The 21,391-nt window shown below is 29.9% G+C and overlaps 2 protein-coding genes across 4 annotated transcripts in view; one reads left to right on the top strand and one right to left on the bottom strand.

Annotated features, from left to right (window-relative positions):
- LOC117179180 (arrestin domain-containing protein 17-like) overlaps nucleotides 1-6,719 on the bottom strand; it is an 83,915-nt gene extending 77,196 nt beyond the window's left edge. The window contains exon 1 of the mRNA XM_033370911.1: nucleotides 6,562-6,719. The gene's annotated coding sequence lies outside the window, so the exon portion shown is untranslated. The remainder of the gene's footprint in view (nucleotides 1-6,561) is intronic.
- Nucleotides 1-21,391, top strand: part of LOC117179178 (cytoplasmic polyadenylation element-binding protein 1) — a 51,320-nt gene that overhangs the window by 9,754 nt on the left and 20,175 nt on the right. For all 3 annotated transcript variants that reach the window (XM_033370908.1, XM_033370907.1, XM_033370906.1), the window contains exon 3: nucleotides 14,236-14,381. In XM_033370908.1, the coding sequence (XP_033226799.1) occupies nucleotides 14,236-14,381 (146 nt within the window). The remainder of the gene's footprint in view (nucleotides 1-14,235; nucleotides 14,382-21,391) is intronic.

Genomic DNA, 21,391 nt, shown 5'->3' with positions numbered 1-21,391 from the left:
AAAAAAAATCAAAACATGGTTTTCGATGTATTTTTTCCCGTAGAATTCGATTCTGAAGTCAAAAAAATAAAATTTTTCTTTATTTTTTTTATTTTAAAAAAACCATGAAAAAACCGTAAAAAATGAGGTTTTTCGAGCAAAACTTCATAAAAAAGTAGCTGGATCCTACTTTTTTATTACAAATTCGGATTCAGCGTCGAAAAATACATAAGAATATATAGGTCTGGTCAATTGCACAGACACTTTTGTTGTTTTGTGGGCCTGTGTAATTAATTTCTTGCAAAAAGGTTTTCTGTTATTTATCGACTTACAATTTTAATACTTTTCCCTAAAAGTGGAACAGTTTGGTTGAAAATTAATCTGTTCTTGTTGAGGATTCAACTATTTTGTTGAAAATCCGTCTTTTTTGGTTGATTTCAACTATTTTTAGTTAAAAATTAAAATCTTTATATTTAAAAATTCATCTTTTTGGTCGAAAATTCATTTCTTTATTTAGAAATTTTGATCCAAAATGCAACTATATTTGGTTTAAAATTAATTTTTAGGTTGAAGTATAATCATTTTATTTGGAAATTCCTTTCGTTGATTAAAAGTTTAATTATTTTGTTGAAAAGTCATGTATTTGATTAAAAGATTAACTTTTTTGGTAGAAAGCTCTGTTGAAAACTCATTCTTTAAAATGAAAAAACATTTTTTTTGTTAAAAATTCATTTTTTAACTGAAAATTTAACTCCACCGTTTTAGGTTGAAAATTTATCTCATTTATTTGAAAATTCTTGGAGACAAACTCATCTTTTTGGTACTTCTTAAAAAAATTATATTTTGGTTCAATATTCATTAATTTAGTTGAACACTTCTTTGTTTGGTTAAAAATGTATCTATTGTCAGTTGACAATCTCAAAGTTATGCTGGACATAGATTTTAACAGGTTCGGATGCGGATTGTGATAAAAAAAATTAAAATTCAGTTTAAATAAAAAATAAAAACTCACTCTCGAGATATTAGATGTCTGAATGAGGGTAAAAACTTTTGATCTAAAAAATGTAATCAATTCCGAGTAAATTACAAAAATGTTTGACTAAAATTTTAACTTCGTTTCTTTTTATTACTGTATTAGGAAATTATCATTCAAACACATTTTTTATCACAACGTGTATTTGATTTTTTAAGATTTTTTGTGCAACAAATCCATTTAGAAAAATTTTTTTGATATCTAGTTCTGTAATGCTACTTTCAAAAGGGCTGCACAGATGATAATTGAAATTAAAATTTGCATATAAGACCTATCACAAGGTATTTCAAATCCAACATTTTTTATCTCAGAGACCGTTTATTTTTTTAAGGAGGCCCCTGAAAGTTTCGACCTTACAATGTTCCATTGAGATTTTATATTCAGGATGCCCACTGGATTGTTGCAACCAAAAAATGAGTGGGAATTTTTTTTAGACCGAGAATAACTAAATTTGATAGTGAATTTAATTCCCCTATTTTCTATTTTCTCTATGTACCCTTTTATTCTCAAAATTCCCTATAATCCCTTTTAAAAAAAAATTTCTCTCTTTTTCCCCTTTTAATTGAAATACCAATTAATTTTTCAAGAATTATAAACAGAAAACTGTGCCATAATATGTATAATATACGTATTAGTCCAGATTTCCAAAGTGCTGAAGAATTTAATGAAGAAAAATCGTCAAATTTGTCAAAAAACATTGACTAATTAACTACAATAATTATATAAGAACGCTGAAATATTTTTAAGGTTGAATGTTAAAAAAAAGTTGTTTTAGTGTCACACAGCTTTAAAACTATAAAAATATAAAGATTCAATCTTTGGAGTTTTGTTCGACTTAGTGACTTATTTAATTTTAGATAGCCTTTAACTATCAATAAGGATTAAACATATTTATAATGTTTTTTTTTCAGAAATTTATAGAAATACTCTTCGCGTGTAAAATGTTATTTCATTCATTGGAAAATTTATTGACTGTTTATTCCGTTAAAAGCATATCTCATTTTTTCACAAAAAACTCCCCTATTTTCTAGAAATTAAACTATACTGAAAATTTGTTCTCCCTGTTTTTCATTTTTCCTGGCCCCTTGTTTATAATTTTCTTAATTTCTTGCAACTAAAAATAATTAAAAATAATTTAGTTCAAATCTACAAGGTTTACTTTGAATAGAATATTCCAAATTTTATAATTTTATTTTAAAAATGAATAATTTAAAATGGAAAAACTAACTAAAATTGTATATTGTACATTTTGAAACTTTAAAAACTTTCATTGAACTATTTTTAAATTTATTTTATACGGTTTCATTCATAAATGCTTTAAATGTTTTAACGGCGTTTTCCACTCTAAATGTTCCAATTCTCTTCTTCTCTGTATGAAAATTGGATACTTTAAAAGTTGATAAAATATAAAAGTCTTACTTTATCTGCTAAAAGTATATGAAATTAAATTTTGAAATGGACTAAATTTTATTTTGAATTAAAAAGAAGATTAAAGACAGACAACATTAAAAATTGAAGACTTGAAAACATTCATGAAGCGAGAGACTCACAAGCATGGAACAGGTCGTTTACAAATTTAAACTGTGACCAGGATTACCAACTTTCACGGATGAAAACTGAAAACAAATTCATTGCCATCACAGAGTTTCAAGTCAATTTTTGAATTTGTTAAAATTATTACATTTTTTATTTAGAATTCATATTTGACAAGTTGCCTCCAAACTTGCATGTGGAATTTTATATAATTTAACACGGTTATTAATTTTAAATGTTTTATTACACACGCTTATAATTGTTTGGCGTTTAAAGGCCTCGATTTAAAACAGAACATTTAAAAACAAATTTTAAGTGTATTTTTAGATGTTTGGAATTATAAATATTCTTATTTCAAATTCAGATTGTTGCAATTCCATGTGTTTATAAATATCAAATTTGCAATAAGCTATTGCTTTCGATTTGAATTTATTGAAGTTTCTTCTGCTTTGAAGTTACGGAAATTCACGATTTCATCATTGAGAGAGAATGGCTTTAATTAATTATTTCGAAATGTCTCGTCCCGAAATTCGCGATGAGTAGTCAAATATGTTTCATAAGCTTCGCTAGTCGTCCCAAATTTGCGAGACGACTAGTCAATCCCCTTTTCCTACTCCCTCTTTTTTCGGAAAGACTAGATACAGCCTAATTATTTAATAAATCAGTTAATCTTCGATTTTTTCAAGAATTTAAATTTTTTGAATTGGGTTTCACACTTTGATACAAAATAAGAACTGGAAATTATTCATACGACCCAGATTCAATGGCGCTCCTATTGAATATTTTATTGACAATAAACGTAGTGGGGTAGCTCAGGTTTTCGTTTCACAAAAGTTCTTTTCTCAACTTATCTACTGATATTATTTTACAAAATTTATTATTTAGTTAGAAAAAGTCATTAATTTGGAAAAAATTTTGTACAAGATTAATTTATTTATATATTAACATTTTAATGGAGCCTTGAACATCGAAATGAAATATTATTATTATTATTATTATTATTTATTACATTTAATAATTTACCATTCATTTATTCTTTACACATTGAAGCTCCTGTTTTCACTCGATATTCACGTGTTTTTTGTTGCGCGCCTTTTTCCATTATGTCAATGTGAGTGTTTTTTAGTGTATGCCAGGTTGATAATTGATAAAATTAGTGAATTTTAAAAAGCATAATGCGTAGTTTGAGAATTAATCATTTTCAAATTCTTAGTGTGATGATCCTAATTTAAAAATGCTTCCATTTTCAAACGAAAGTTGCTAACTTCACTTCGTTGAGTGCTTAGCGGAAAACAAGGACCCAAATACATGGGATTCAGTTCATTTTTGCCCAATTTTGCTAATATCTTCATAAAAATTAATTCTTTCTCTATAAGTGTATTTAAAAAATAACTAGTTGTATAATTTGAAATGCTTCATGTTTGAATTCATACATTTTAAATGTGCTTGAAGTTCCGAACATTCAAATGAACGAAATAATATTTATCAGGAAAATAGAAATATTTGGTGCTCTGCGGGGAGGGTGGGAGTGGGTTGGGAATAAAAGTTATTAGTATGGTTTTATTTCGTAGTCACTCATTTTAAATCCCTGAAAAGATTGGCACGTTTCGATGAAACCCTAGAACATGAGTTAAATTTTCCGAAAATTCAAAATTTCTTTATGTTAATTAAATGGGATTTAAAAAAAAATTAGGGATTTTCTTTCTCGGGTAATGGCAACTTGGGGGGGGGGGCGTCTTGTTATTTGCTCTGTTGTATTACAGGGTGTTTAGAATGATTTTCAAGAATTAAAAAAAATCTTTGTGCTTTCCGGCAAATATGAATATATTACTTTTAGTTGACCGGGAAAATTGAGAAACTTGACCGGGAAAACCCAGAAATTTAAAATCGACTGCTGCATCGCCACGCCGAGCTTCTTTTTTTCACTGTAATAAAATCACCAATCACCACAAAAAAAACATTTTTTTTTACAATAAAGTCAAATTTTAGAGCGTATGAGAAAGTTTGCACAGACACTTTTTATTTCCACAAGATTTGCAATTTCTACTATGTTTCGTGAAAAATTTTTTTTTTTCACTGTAAAAAAAGGTACTCTGTTTTATATTTTCGAAGATTTTATTATATTTAAAACTCAACTTATCAACTTTGATTCCAAATTCCGAATAACTGCTTAAGCCTTTGTGGACCAAACCTTGATCCCGTTAAATAAAAATTCAGAAACAATGTATGGTCGTTTTCTGATCGATTTTTGTACACAAAATTTTGTTAAATTTTTATGTATTTCTCGCTTTCGATTGAGTATGAAGTCGCTCAAAACCACCTTATGAGATGCAAAACACTTCACTTTGATCTAATGAAGCATTGATTTTGTGCAATTCTAAGTCTGTTAGCTAAAAATTAGAAAAATCGAAAATAGTGAATGTTGCTCAGCTGCAACATTAGCCGTTATATTATTTTAAATATTCGGTAAGGCCTCCATATTAATTTATCATACTGTAAAATGAAAGGGTGTTTTGAAACGCTGGAGTAAGGTTCAAAAAAGTCGTGAAAATAGTAATATTTTCCATATTTTCATCTGTTCTCAATTTAAATTTTATAAATATTTGTTAATTTTTTTTATCATTGTCACATGTTCTGTCGAAACTGATCAACTTTTTGGCTATCACCTATATGCTTTACAAAAAATATTTCAACTGGAAAAATATTAAGATTTTTACAATATTTTTATTTCAACTTTAAACATGTTGCACCATGTAAAAAAATGGAATTCGCACTTCTTTGTGAAATATCTTCATAAAAAATAAAATATCCATGAAAATGACTTCATCCTGGCATATTTGATCGAAAATACCAATAGTTATCAATATATTTAATAAAAAAATGTTTAACTTTCATATCATTATCATTAAAATATCTTATGCAATTACCGATAAACAGGCGGTGTCATAATCGTGATTGGTAATATACTTTCGATTAATATTTATGACTTTAGTCTGTGATTGAAGATAAGTTTAGCAAGTTTAATAATTGTTAACAATTTTTCACATAAAAACTTCATTTTTTAATATGAAACTCATAGATCCGCAGTAATAGGGGCGCAGAAATAGGTTTACATCTCTGGTATTTTATGTCAAGATATAAATTGAGCATAAAGTAAATATTCTATTACCTCGTAATTTTTTTAAATAATAAGTTTGTGGAAACCCCAGTTTAATAATTTTTTTACTTTTGTTACATACGTTTGCATATGTAAAACTAAGATCCACAGTAATAGAGACTCAGTAATATACGTAAACAGTTTTTACTCATTTGCAGTAATACGTACAAATATACGTTTTATTTAAATTTGGAATATTTTTGTATATTGCTTTATTTTTTGTTATTTATTATTGTTTTTATGTAAAAAATACATTCTACTTTTTAGAGTGAAACAAAAATATATTGTTATTTCGTTATTATATTTTGTTTAAATAATCAAATAAAGTGATACTGACGTTTGATACTATAGTAATTGGATAATTAACCATTTGAAAATTGTTAATTCTTAAACGATTTAAATTTACTGAAAATATAAATTTTTAAGTATATGGGTGTACAAAAGTTTAACATCAAAATTGTTGGCGACTAAACTTTTTTCCAGTTTTTAAATGAGGTTCGGATATGTTTCAATTTGAACGTTCTGAAGCAAACATGTTTTCATTTTTAATTTTTCCCATTTAAAATTACTTTTTATTTTCATATTTTTTTTATAATTACATTTTAACGTTGAAAATAGCGGTTAACTTTTTTTTATTGTGGACAAATTTGTCTTACCAATCTTAGTTTTAAATTATTATTTTTCATTATAAGCCTTGCTTTGAAAATGATTGAAATTCATAAGTGTCAAATTTTTAATTTCTATACAAATATCCAGATTTTTTCGGTACTTATAGACTTCTTCAAATTTGAACAGCAAGACATTTTTGTTTGAGATTTAAATTATGAATAAAAATAGTTCAAAGCAAGCCGATTTATACCTGTATAGCGATAATTCCGAGGGAAGTCCACTGAAGAATTTTAAACAATGGCATGCAACTTCAAACGTACTTTCGTGACTTTGTTTGACTCTAGTTTTTGAATTCTTTAATTGTTGACTTTCATGAATTCAAGCGATAACTGACTACTTCGTTCTGACTTCGTTTGACTCGGCGCGTACTGTACATTGCAGCGTGACGTCCTTTTCGATTATTTGTATACCACTGGATCTCGATGACTTCGTTCTGACTCGGCACTGACTTCGCAAGGACTCGGCACTGACTTCGTAATGACTCGGCACTGACTTCGTAATGACTCGGCACTGCCTTCGTAATGACTCGGCACTGACTTCGTAATGACTCGGCACTGACTTCGTAATGACTCGGCACTGACTTCGTACTGACTCGGCACGACGCTACGCTCATATTTGCTGACTCACTACGTTGTATGATAATTCTTTCCTTATTCTTGCGACTTCATGCTGACTTCGTCATTACTACAACGACTACAACGTTACGAGTGCATGCTTTTCATAGTTTTACTTGATTTGGTTAAAAGTGCACGAAAAGTGCAGACTTCAGAGTGAATAGCCCCTCGGATAATTCCATTAAAATATTTTTTACCCTCTCTAATTTACTTTGAAGTTTAAATTTCTCGACTATTTGACCATATAATGTGTGATATACATGATTGGGAATGTATTTGCAATATGTTGCAATAATATATAAGGAATGTTGACGTCAGAATAATTTTTATTGACTTTGAATTACAAGAAAATATTTAAAAGTGATATATTGCTCTTTATTTGACAATAAAATTAATTTTCGGTAAATAAATTATCAGAAAAAATAGTTCGACGCAAGTGGATTTGTACCTACATAGCAAAAAAATTATTTAATTAAAATTAGTTAACTAAAATTATGTTTTTCTTATGTAGGTTCAAACTTGCTTGATTTGAACTGTATTTTCTGATAATTTATATACTGAAAATTAATTTTATTGTCGTATGAAGAGCAATATATATTATTTCACTATTTTCTTGTAATTCAAAGTCAATAAAAATTATTTTAATATCAAAACTCCTTATATATTATTGTAGCAAAATATTGCAAATACATTACCATTAATATATCATACATTATATGGTCAAGTAGTCGAGAAATTTACCGTGACTCTGAGAAAATAGCGAAAAGTCTACTTTTTTCAATTCTTTAAAACAAATAAAAAATATTTTAACTGAAGTATCGCTATATATGTATAATTCTGCTTGCTTTGAACTATTTTTATTGGTGATTTAAATCTCAAAAAAAAATTTCTTGCTGTTTAAATTTGAAGAAGTGCTTCTTTTTTTGAGATTTTTAGCTAAATCTACGGTGCGGAGACTGGAGGAATTTTGTTTTATGAAATTTTCGGGGGGTGTTTTTTACTCTCAAAAGAACGTTTTCATTGCTATTAGAACTTCATGCAAAAAAATTTTTTTCAATACGCCTTAGTGTAGACACTTCCTTTAAATTATTAAATCTTGATGAACCCTTTTAATCAGAAATAATAAATTTTCCATTCCTTTGCATTTTAAATAATCAAATTTTCTAAATTGAAATCTGAAAATACTTCATTTTTAACGCTATAAAGTGTTCATATTTTGAAAAGTTGAATCTGAAATTATTCAATTTTTAAATTCAAAATAAATGGTTCAATTTTCAACGCTTTGAACTAGAAATAACATGATTTAAATACCTTTCTAATGAAATTGTCCAATTTTCCAAATTTTAGTATAATATTTTTAAATTTGTATAATGTCTATGTAAACAATTTCAAATTTCGAACTAACCCAATTTTAAACGTTTTTACTGAGAAATTATATGAGATCAATTCATTTTAATTTCGCCCGTCCGTAAGCACGATAACTCTCGTAAAAATGAACGGACCAAATCGATCTTCAGCACACTTTTTTAAGGTCCTAAAAGAGAGAACGAGTTCGTTAACCAGCCATTTTGGATAAAAATTCAAACAGTTGAGCATTTTCAAAATTGTTAGGACCATTTTTTTTAGATTTAAAAATTTTATGTACGGCTATTTGTAATACTCAAAAAGCCAAAAAATTTATCTTGATGACTATTCGATAAAAAGAAAATCATGAGAGTTACACCATTTACAAGAAAACTTTGCTTTTTGAAAGCACTAGATGATGCTCATAACCACTTCTTGGATTTTTTTGAATAATCGAAAATTGAAATTCTGATTGCACAAAAAAGAACCAAAAATCAAAAATTCCATTTGGTGGCCAAACTTTGCAAGATACGCAAAAAGGTGAATGAACAAAAATTGTGATCCTAAAAAAGATCTACAATTTTGTTAATAATCACTTCTTGATAGGACGCGGTGTTTTTGTTTTATTCGTGAAAAATAATATTGAAAATAAAAAATAACATGTTTGCAAAAACGACACAAGTTACGAAAAAAAATGATCTAACAAAAATTGTTTACCCGAAAAAGATCTACAAATTTGTTATGAATCACTTTTTTATAGGACGCCCTAGTTTTGGTTTTAATCATAAAACTTACGACAAAAGGTTCACACAGAAATAGATACAAATTTATTATAATTTATTACATTCCCATCATATATGATTATAAAAGTCTTGGAATTGTCGAAATTTGACGCTGCAATAATTAAATTTTTAACCAAACGTCGCAAAATATGAAAAAAAGTATTTAAGTGAAATTATAGTTTTTGAAAAATCCTACAAAATTTCTTTTAGCGATTTTTCAATAGGACTCGTAATTTTGTTTTTATTTATTGAAAGTAGTATGCAGAAAATCGAAAATTCCATTATTACGCGAAGACTCTAGATTTGTACAGAAATTTAAAAGAAGGCTTGTAGGATATTTGGTTGTATCCATAACAAATAATATGAAAACAAAAACCCTATTTTTATCATAAAAACGCGAGATAGAGAAAAATGTATAAAAAAAGGATTGCAGTTATTTTATTTTAATGTAATTTAGAAAATATAAATTTACGAATGTTTATCAAAAATCAAGTGCATAGCGCGAGTGTCACGATGATAATGTATACCTCAAAGCCTACAGAGTTTTGAGCAACTTAATCTTTAAATATACCTTATTAAGTAGAAAATATGGAACATGAAGACGCATATAAATACTGCGATCTAAAAGAGATCTTTTTAATGAAGTTTTACTCAATACTCATGCATTCCAAATGCAAAGAAGAAATATCCGAGCGCGAAGCGCGAGATTCAACAGACACGCACCCTAGCCACGTTCAAACACGTTCACTGCTAGTTTTTCAAATAAACTTTAAAAATTCTTAAATTTTGAAAATATTCCAAGCCAAAAGCATTCGAAATTAAATGCTTCAAATTCTATTGAATCGTATCTTATATTTATAATTGAAGGGGCTCAGTGCATACGGGCGTAAGTGCCAAAATTCAAATTTTACAGAACTAAAAAACTGTCTAACTTTTACGCAAATAATTTTAAACAAGACATGCAAAAACGTTTCAAGGCACTGTTAGGCTTTATGAACGCATGAAACGAACATCCTGAAAGACGCAACCTTCTCCAAGAAAACCTTTGTCAAATGAACAGCGTGTCCCCATAAAATCTGATTTTCATGCATTAAAAGTTGTGTAACTGTTTTTTTTTTTAATTTAAAAAAAGAACAATAAAGTTCTCTTGTGTTATTGGTTAGCTCAATTGAACTGCAGAAAGAGCGCTTTGAAAAAGATAACCGTGTGCGAGAAAGCCCTGGTCGAAGATCGGCGCGCAGCAGAACGCTCTAAGTTTAAGACATACAAAGTAGCTTTTGCAGCAACTATTTCTTTCCAGGAATTGATAATTTATGACGAACAAACTTAAAAACCAGAATCGATACCTGCTCTGAAAATCAATGATGCCGCGGTGACACCACATTATTAAGCATGGCACTTACGCCAGCAAGCCTCGTGGCACTTATGCCCGTATGCAATGACTTTTTTTCCTAGACCTACTTTCGGGTCGAAATAGACCAAAATCTAGCTAGGTAAACCTGACAGCGCCAGGTCATCAAATCACGATGTCTCCTATTTCATAATTAAGGGCTCACTTAGGTCTAATTTAATTCCGAATTTTCGGCTCTTCATTTTTTTTTAAATTTGCATGGTGCTGCCAGCTTTACTTCAAAAATAATTATATCAAATTCCTCTTTTTGCAGGAATTTCCGGCTCATTTCATGATCCAGGAATCCCGTTAAACCACTGTCCCCTCCCATCATAATTAAAAAAGGGCCGCGAAAGGCAAAGGGACAAAAACTTAATATTCGATTTTTCTTCCTAACTTTAATAAGGGCCTATTTAGGGCTCACTTTCTATCCAACTATGGATTTTACTACTTAGCCCTTTTTATAAAATATGCAACGGTGCTGCCAACTTTACTTCAAGCCAGCAGCGCCACTGGAGGAATCGATCAAAAAATGATTATATCAAATTCCCCTTTTTACAGGAATTTCCGGCTCATTTCCGGCTCGAGATATCCCTTTGAACCACTGCCCTACCTTCAAAATTGAAAAAGGGCTACTATACTTTACTTTTACATCATCGGATTGTTATATTTCTTTCTTATTCCTTTGATGAAAATTCTAACAATGATAACCTTTTTAGCTATTTCTTATCGTTTACGAGATGCTTCATACTTATTCTAATTTTGAACTTTTTAAATCCAACTTTAGATGCTTGTATTCGTGAAAATCCATAGGATCTAAGGCTTATTTAGGACTCTAGGAATATCATAATCAAAATTAACAAAACAAATTTTGTTTAAATAAACTTTCCAAAAATAAAATAAATTCAAATTCATTTAAGGCTCCTGTAATATTGTCGACCAGAAGTTCTTTCTCCTTGCCTAAATTAGGGCTCATTATGGACTTATCTGAGCCCGTGGTGTCCCAAGTTTAAGAATCTATTATTAAACTTTTACTCGGGTAAACCCGGTTGTACATTATAGCTACGAACTAAGTCAAGTTACTGATGAGATTAGAATGTTATAAGTTAATTCAAATAATTTAATACGATGGTTGAAACCTTCTGCGATGATGCTGTAGGTATACAATTACGAGCGGCCACGAGCGTTGGAGGTGACAACAGTCACCTCTGGATGCTTTCTTAGAGCTAGCATCTACCACTCCACGGGTTTTTAGTCGCTCGCTTCCTGATGATCAAGAAAGTTTCTTACAATGCGACAGGTGTTTAATAAAACCGCCTTCTGAGCTGCTGCCAATACTCTTCTGACTCCTAAATGTTCAAGATGTTCAGTGCATCTTGTGTGCACATTGCCTGTAGCCCAAATCACAATGGGATGAATGGATGCATGATTCACATTCCTCCATATGGTCTTTACTTCATGCCTTAACTCGCTATACTTGTGGATCTTGGTTGTATAGGTTGACTGCAAATTTAGTTAAGCGGACAAGCAATGTCGATGATGTAGAGTATGTAGACTCTTCCAACTTTTTTTTTCACAGCACGATGTCAGGTCGATTGGCCCGGATGTAATGATCCGTTTGGATAGTAACATCCCAATATAAGATGTAATCTTCGCTTTCTAAAACTGGCATCGGAATGTATCTTTAGAAGGGCATCCATTCTTTTAAGAGTCGTATATACTCTCTGCGCCACTACGCGACAGCCATCAATAATGTGCTCGATGGATTCGGTGGTATCTCCACATAATCAGCACCGGTCGACCTGTATTGCAATGACGAATCCTTCCGTCTCTGGATACAGAACACCCTTTCTTAGCCAAATATTAGATGCCTCACTATCCACTTCATTTTGATCTAACGTGTTGGGGTGCTCGCCATGGATGGCTTTCTGCCTCCATTGTATTTCTAATTCCTCTCTGGTTTCTGCCCTGATATTCAAGGCCCCATCTGAGGACAAATTTAAGGGCGTGTATTCAAGATTCGCTTGACAGATGGTACTGTAAAGTGCAACATTTCGTTTGCTGTTAAAATAGTCTCGCATCTGTATAACTTGTGACTCACGCAGTTTTTTGACATCTACAACGCCCCTACCCCCTAAATGTCGTATAGAACTATCCTTTCAATCGCTGAATTTCTGTGGTGCATTCGGTGCTTCGTGATTTCTACGCGAACAATTCTAACTTTTCAAGGTCGGTGTTAGACCATTTTATGAGCCCGAAGGAGTACGTGAGGACAGGGATGGCATATGTGTTGATCGCCCTGATTTTGTTTGCCGAGTTAAGAAAACTCATCATGATTAATCTGAGTCTCGTAGTGAAGGGAGTCGTTATAATCATTTTTTGACCGATTCCTCCAGTGATGTTGCTGGCTCTAAGTAAAGCTGGGAGCACTGTGGCACATTTTATAAAAAGGGCTAAGTAGTAAAGTCCATAGTTGGATAGAAAGTAGTGAGTCCTAAATAGTCCATTATTAATGTTGAGAAGAGAATTCAAAAATGTATATTTTGTACCTTTGCCCTTCGTGGCCTTTTTTGAATTTTGAAGGTAGAGCAGTGTTTCGAAGGGATATCTCGAGCCAGAAATTCCTCTGAAAACTGGAATTTGATATACTCATTTTATGACCGATTCCTCCAGTGGCGCTGCTGGCTTGAAGTAAAGTTGTCAGCACTGTTGCATATTTTATAAAAAGGGCTAAGTAGTAAAATCCATAGTTGGATAGAAAGAGAGCCCTAAATAGGCCCTTATTAATGTTAGGAAGAAAAATCGAATATTAAGTTTTTGACCTTTTGCCCTTAGCGGCTCTTTTACTTTATGAAGATAGGACACTGGTTTAAATTGATTCCTGGAGCCGGAGATTCCTGTAAAAAGGGAAATTTGATATAATCATTTTTGACCTATTCCTTGAGTGGCGCTGCTGGCTTGAAGTAAAGCTGGCAGCACCATGCATATTTAAAAAAAAATGAAGCGCCGAAAATTTGCCAATGGGTCATTAAATTAGCCCTAAATGAGCACTTAATTATGAAATAGGAGATATAATGATTTGATGACCGATTTTCGAAAATTTGGCACTTACGCCTGTATGCATTGTGGCCCTTCAATTATGATTCAATTGAAAAAAAAATCTAATTTGAATACGTCTAGTTTTTATTTTAATTGGAAAACCGAAGACTCAACATTGTTGTGATGCAAAACCTTCAGATTCTAAGTTCCAAATTTTTGAATGTTTGAATTTGACTGATTTTTATATTCCATTCGTTCTCAGTCAAATATCTTCAAACTTTGAAGATATTGAAATTTGTACATAAGGTAATATATTGTTTGTTGTTTTTTTTTGTTTATCAATTCAAATTCCCGTTGCTATACCATTAGTAGATAATCGAATTAATTCGAATAATGCCTAAAAGTATACATATTTGCATAAATGAATAATATTTACACATAATTATTTAAATATTTCAAATATTAATGTTATATTTTTTCAGATAATTCAACATCTTTTGTGAATTGGATATTTTAAAAAGATTTTAATTTCCCGCTACATTTCAAAAGTTTGAAGGGCATTTAGAATCGTTTTTTCGACTTTAGTTGTCAGTCCTTTGTTCTCCTAAATTTAGTTTAATTTAGTCTTGAAGAATTACAGGTCTGTCTTTAGTGTCAAAGACATTAAAGAAAAAAGCATTTTTTTTTGTCAATAGATATGTCGATTTCGGACCTTTTCGGTCTAGGGTTGCCTCGAGGATCTTTAATGAGTGGACAGTCAACTTGCAGCACGCCGGGATTTCGACATCATCAGCATTATGGTCAAAACCATAATCAAAGCTCTACCGGCCCGTACTATCAGGTTCGTTTCCACATTAATAATTTTCTATACATATATTTGTTTTTTAAAGTGATACAAAATATTTTTAAATTCAATGACTTTTTAGCTTCATTAAAAAAAACTTTCCTAAATTTGATTCTTCCAAATGGAGGAATCATGGAGGAATTATATGGAAACTTGTCAAATTTTTTCAGGTTCCTGACTGAAAAAACATATTAAAAATCGCTTCACCCTTGTAAACAATATAAAATTTTCAAGGTGATTCAAATTCGTACAAAATTGACGAAACTGTCAAAACAAAATCTGCGAATCAGTCAATAGAAAAATTGCTGATCTGTCAAAACAAAGTTAAATCCTTCTTTAATATACATTTTGTTTTCCGAGGTTTCTCAGTTCTATTGTTTTTTATATTTTAAAGCATGTCAAATCACATTTAACATTTTTGATTTGTAACTTAACTTTTAAAGTATTTAAAAAGAGTTGCTAGTTATAGTATTTCTTTTGTAAACAATAAATTTTCAGTTTTTTTTCAGCAAGCCTAAAATAATTTTTATTTAAAATTCTCTAAATTCTTATTTCCTTCTATTGATTTGTATTATGCTATGATCAGTGCGATTTTTGTAGCCAAATCTCACTTTTACTTGAACAAAATAAGTAGCTACTTTTTACGAGTTTCTATTTGTGAAATAAATTGTCCATTAAGTTGATACGTATTTGAAAAGATAAATACGAAAATGCAGCTCCTTATTTATATTTTTATGAACCTCAGAACTCGCAATTTTTAAAGATGAAGTTAAAAGACGAAAGATTTTACTTTTTCTGATTCTGATTCTGGCAACCTGTAAATATTACACTTTAGGCAGCGATAAAAATGCCCGTCGCGATATAAACAGACAATATTTTACTAAACTCGAGATGTGTGACTGCTGCCAATGCAATAACCGGAACTATGATCATATCACTGGAGTTAATCCAAATATCTTCAGAACTTTATTGCACTTTTTCTCGCAGAACAGTGCAGTCCCTATATAGTACCTTACTTTCAAATTTTATTCCAAATATTATATTTTAATTTATATCACTTTTCTTAAATTTAAAATATATGTTTTATCGTGATTTTTGAATATCTGAACTAACTAGCTACCTTTGAAAGCTGCAAGTTTAAATGGTCAGAAATGATTTAATGATATAATTTTAAATTTGCATCCTCTCCAGTCGAAAATGCTTGATTGTTTATGTTTCTAGTAGACGATTCTCCAAATTTTGGCACGATTTCAGTACATACAGAAATTTAGATAAAATTTCAAATCGGACAGGCAGTCTATGCTTAAGGCACATAATCGTTTGCCAGTCTAATACATTGTTTTTCAAAGGGTATATGACAATACGTATCTTAACGATTTGACGAAATTTTTTCTTATTACGTTTGAATATTTGAATTTTAAAAATTGAAAATGCTAATTATCAAAAAATGATTAAACGTTTTGTTCAACTCGTGAAATTTTTCAATATAATATAGGTATTTATCTTCTTATTTTTGATTTGGATATAATGTCTTGTCCTCTTTCGAAATTCGTCGGAAAACTTAAGAAAAATTCAAAATTGACAAAATAAATTCGGATTGTCTGAAAATGTTCCAAGTCAATTTACTCAAAAACTCCATCGTGTAAAATCCCTTAAGATTTTTTTTTCTGAACAATACAATTTTATGGTGTAATACAAACAACAAAAAGGACCGAATTTAACAGTTTTACTAATCTGTTAGTGAAAGAATAATGAAGTAAATTATAAAAAAAAGGAGACTATCGACTATTTAAAAAATATTTCAAAGAAAATTTTAAAAGGAACATTTATTATGTAAAATTGTTTGAAACTGGTAAATTATGCCCTTTTTATGATGCCATGAAATTGTATTGATGAGAAAAAATAAATTTTAAGGGATTTTATACATATTAATGAAAAATTTCGAAAATATCGTGAGGTAGGAGAAAGTGTCAGGGGGCCGTTTACAAAATACATGATACATTTTTCAGAAAATTCTGACCCCTCCCCTGCGTGATACTTTTTCCATTGGTCTTTACTTTGGCAGGACCCCCCCCCCCCCCCCCCCCCCCCCCCCCCTCCCCAACGTATAACGTATTTTGTGAATGGCCCCCAGAAGACTTTTTTCGAGTATTTCTTTTTTTGAAAAACAATTTGGTTATTTGACTATTATCGCATCTTGTGTCGTTTTAATAAAAAATATAAATGTTCGTTTTTTATACAAAACAAAACTGTCTTTCTCCAAGGTATTTCCACAGGGCTGAATGAATCTAAAAAAAAAAAATAGAGAACAATTTTTAGAATCTGAAAGGAAAAAATAAATACTTATATGTATGAGATTGAAAGATATCACTCTTTTTAACAAAAATCTTGTCCATTTTTTTTTTGATAATTCGCGTTTAAAGTTTTTTAAAATTAAAATTCTCATAACGTTCTCAAATTAAAAAAAAAGTAAGATACGCCATGGTGAGTCAGTTCTTTGCAGGATTTGATTCTGTCATATTGCCCGAATAATTTGGGAAATATGAAAACTGAAAAATTGAATAACCCTTTTTTTACTTCAAATTTTGATTTTTTAGATTTTTGTTTGTATAAAATATTCTAATTATGTGTACACTGTGACACATAAAATATGTAGTAAGAAAATTCCTAGAAATTTTGGTGTTAAACGAAAACTGGGTCTTCTATAGACGTGTTTCGAGCTCCATTGTTGCGAAAAAAAACTCTATAGTAGACACAATTTTAATTCGACATAAAACTTTATAGGAATATTTTTTACTACTTGTTTTTCATCTGATAACTTAGCTATAACTAAAACTTGTATTTAAAAAAAAAACAACAAATGAATGGGTACCTGGAACAAGGGCCTATGTCACGATTTCCAAATTGTGCAGGAGCATTGAAAAACTGGGATAATGCAAATGACTTTTCTTCACTTCTCAAGAGATAATTCGATTTTCCTGACCTCTGTTGTCATTCTTTACAACTGAAAACAATGGGAACTTTTAGTCCACATGACATTGGCCCTTATTCCAAGAAAAACTGGTTTTTGAAAAAATCGTGACCATAGGCCCTTCCTCCGGGCACCCATTCAATTATTAAATTTTCAGAAAAAAGGCTCGATCGATTTTTCTCGTTGTCGGCTCAAAATATCTAAGCAACATCAGATAATTTAATATTGCTGAGAGTTTTTGTAGAGTAAGAAAATTTAATAAACTTAGGTTTTAATAACCCAGTTTTCATTTGAAACTAAATTTTATAGATGCTCGTTTAATCGATATTTTATGTACAAAAAAGTCCATACGATAAATATTTTTTATTAGAAAAAATCACAATATCAATCTTAAAAAAGGGTTCGATCAATTTTTAAATATTTTGCTTTCAAAATTCAGGCAACATCAGAAAATTAAATTCTGCAAACAACTGGCGTTTGAGTAAGGAGTTTAGGATGAAGGTGGTTGAGGCTCATCGTGACGTGTCATCTTTTTCCACTTGAAAAAATATTTAAACATTTAATTCTTTAGTTTGTAACACATCTATTTTTAAATTATTATACGTGAAACTGTTTGTTTGGAAATTCCTTGATTTTGAAAATTTCAGTAACGAATGCAATTAAGTAGAAACTTTTCAACTTTTACAATTCTTGAGTTTTGAAGTTTACATTTAAACATCAATGTTGAAGTAGTAGTTAATTGAGGTAATTGAAGTAATTTACGATTATTGAATTTGGAACTCTTCAAACATAAAATAATTGTTCAGTATTTAAAATTTTTAAATGGGTTGAGCTTTCTTTTAATATGTTATTTATAAATGAATTTAAGTTATCTAAAAAACGGGTTAAAGCGATTTTTCGTCCAAATTTGAATATCATATTTATTTAATCAAATTTTTTTAATTTTTAGACACTGAGAGAAAAATTCTTCAACGTTCAAAATATTCCCATTTACCGTCGTGAATCCAATAAACCTATTTTTCAAAATTTCTCTTCACTTCATAAAGATATGATTAAAGGTTTGAGAGAAAAATAAACGCTGTCGCTTCTGATGCTTAATTTTGAAATTCACGAACGTGATCCGGGTCAAGAAACCCTCATTTGCATTCTGAAAGGGAAGCAGCTTCCCTTCCGAAGTTTAATAGTGAAACCTAACATAAGTTGAGAATATTTTGGGTCGAGTCTGTTCGTTCCATGAAGTTTCTTTAGAAATCAAGCATTATCGTAATTTAATTGTATTTTTGTATTTTGGATGATCGCAGAATTTTCAAAGACAAAAATAATTCTTACGATTATTAGTCATTTTCCATATTCTCATAAATCTCCAAATTACGTAAAAATATATATTTCAGGGCTTTTTTAAACCCTGCCAAATTGCAAATCTGATCATATATAAACATAACAATTGTTAGGACGTAAGATAACTTGGCCTGATCAATTTGGATTATTTTCTCTGTTTTAAAAATCGTTTGTCAAATATGAGTTTGTCAGAGAGCCAACTATGTATTGCCATTCCAAATGTCCATATTCTCAGTTAGTTTGGTAAAACTGTCTGGGCATTGAGTGAATGTGTACTTTATGGCATATTAAAGACGCTAAAAGGAAGATATTATCCTGAACATGAAATATTTCGCATCGAATAATTCAAGCAGTGAAATGTGTTAGGACGACTCTGTTTCCTTCAAAGCCAAGAATTTGTAGACTCGCCAAAAAAATTCGTCATAAATCATAATCCTTGTCCAACTTTGATATTAAAAATCTTGAAGGACTTGTAAAGATTGCAGTTCGAAGAACTACAACATTTTAATTTGTCGACGGTCATCGCATAGTTCCTTGTATTCACGTTTTGTCAAATATTAAAAAACTTTTCATTCATTTTGGAAATTTGTTATCTTTTCATCTTTTTTCAGTTGAAAAACTAAAATTTGATTCAAAAATGTATTTTACAATGCGTTTGAGTTAATTTGTGTTAGCTGAAATGAGCTGCAATTTATTTGAGATTGGGGAACACCCGAAAAATCGCAGTGAATTTATTTTCTTGTCGAAATTTTTTTAAATTTGTATAATCTTAGGAGAAGAACTTGTTCAATCGGGTACTCCAAGTTAGAATTCTTACAATTTTAAACACTTTCAATTTTAAATTGTTGAATTTTAAAAACTTATTACTGTAAAATTCCAAAATAACTATTGTTGAAGGCTTGAATGTGGCAAACGTTAACAGCTTCGTGGAACCAATTAGATACCAGAAGCGCGTGATTTACCTATCACTGCCCTTTGTCGCTACGCTGCTGCTATTTCACACATCGCCGCGCATATATATTTTAGATACCAAGGCCTTTTGTATTCATAAAATTTAAAATTCAATCATTTTAGTTCGAAAAATGATAAATTAGATCATTTCAAATCTAGAGTGTTTGAAATTCAACCATTATTGTTTGACCCCTTTTACAGCTTTTACTGTTAAACCCGCCATAATTTAAGAATGACTTGAAATTTCCAGATTCTGAAATTGAACCCTTTAAGATTCTGGAAATTTATTTGAAATTCAAAGCATTAATAAGCGTTGAATTATTTTAGATTGAAAAGTCTTTTACTTTAGTAAATACTATTTCCAAGCGAAGGAAATTGAAAAATTCTAGACCAAAGTTGTTAATATTAAACAAATTTTAAATTAGGAGCATTTGAAATTGAATAAATGTATTTGAAATTCTTCCTGGTTAAATAATTTTAAATTGGAAAGGCAAAAAATTTCATCATTTTTCTTTAATACTTTATAAATTGGCTTTTTTCGGGCAACCTACTATGCATGTTTTAATTTTATTTTACTAGGAAAGCATCTAAATATACATTTGACACGCTTTCTCTCATTTCCCTCTTCACCTCTTTTTAAAAAGAATTTTTCTTTTTTCTCTGTTTTCAAGAAACTTTCCATTTTTTTCATTATCAGGGTTTCGTTAGCCCTCTGGGCTGAAACCCTTATAGCTACTGTCGGCTATCCATCTGTCGTCGTACTATTTTCCAAGGAGGGAAGTAAGGGGAGGATAATGGACAAGGATTAGGGGCGGGAAAGTTTGCTATGAGGAGGTTTCAACGACTTATTAAAGTTTTTTTTAACACAATAATTTCAAAACGTTTTTTACCTTTTTTTTGTTGAAAAAAAATTCATAAATTATTTTTTCAAAATTAAAAGATATTGGTGAAGATCCTATTCTAATGTCTTAATAGGCTACTAAACCCTTCCTTGTAGGCGCTCGGCGCCACTTTGACTAATTTTAAGGTTATGTTGCTGATTTTTTTTCGCCTGAATTATTAATAGTATCAAATATGTAAATCCAACAATTTTTCGTTGAAAGTTCATTGTTTTTAATTTAAGAGGTTACTACTGTTTTGTTTTGTTTTAGAATTTATCTCTTCCAGTTAAAAATTCAACTATTTGGCTGACGATTTAATTTGGTTGAAAATTAATTTTTTCAACCTAAAATAAAAAATTCAATTTTTGGTTGAATGTTAATAGATTTTAGTTAAAAATTCAACTACTACTTGGTTGAAAGTTGAATTTCTTTGTTGAATATTTATCTTATTAATTAAGGATTGAACTATTCTTTTAAAAATTCTTTTTTTTTTATTTGAAGATCCATCTCTGGTTAAAAGTGTAACTCTTTATTAAAAATATAAAGTATTTTAAAATGAAAGTATTACAAATCTTGGTAAAAAGAAAATTCTATTAAACTAAATTGCCAGATTATGTAGTAAGTAGTACGTTAAAAAGGTTTGAAATGGAAGAACTTTTAACTGAAAGTGTTGAATAATTTTGGATTAAAACGTTTTGAATTGTTTGGTTTTAAATTTAAATCATTTAAAGTTGCAGACTTAGAAATATAAACTTTTTACATTCTTACGAGGGTAGTTCAATAAATCCTTAGAATGAAGTATAAAAACAATTTTTTTTGGGTAATTTTTTTTTTATTTTTCAACATAATCTCCTTGGAGCTCTATA

This window comes from Belonocnema kinseyi, chromosome 8, assembly GCF_010883055.1.
Source record: "Belonocnema kinseyi isolate 2016_QV_RU_SX_M_011 chromosome 8, B_treatae_v1, whole genome shotgun sequence".
Taxonomy (NCBI): domain Eukaryota; kingdom Metazoa; phylum Arthropoda; class Insecta; order Hymenoptera; family Cynipidae; genus Belonocnema; species Belonocnema kinseyi.
The sequence above is the reverse complement of the archived record's forward strand: the minus strand, read 5'-3'. Positions and strand labels throughout refer to the sequence as shown.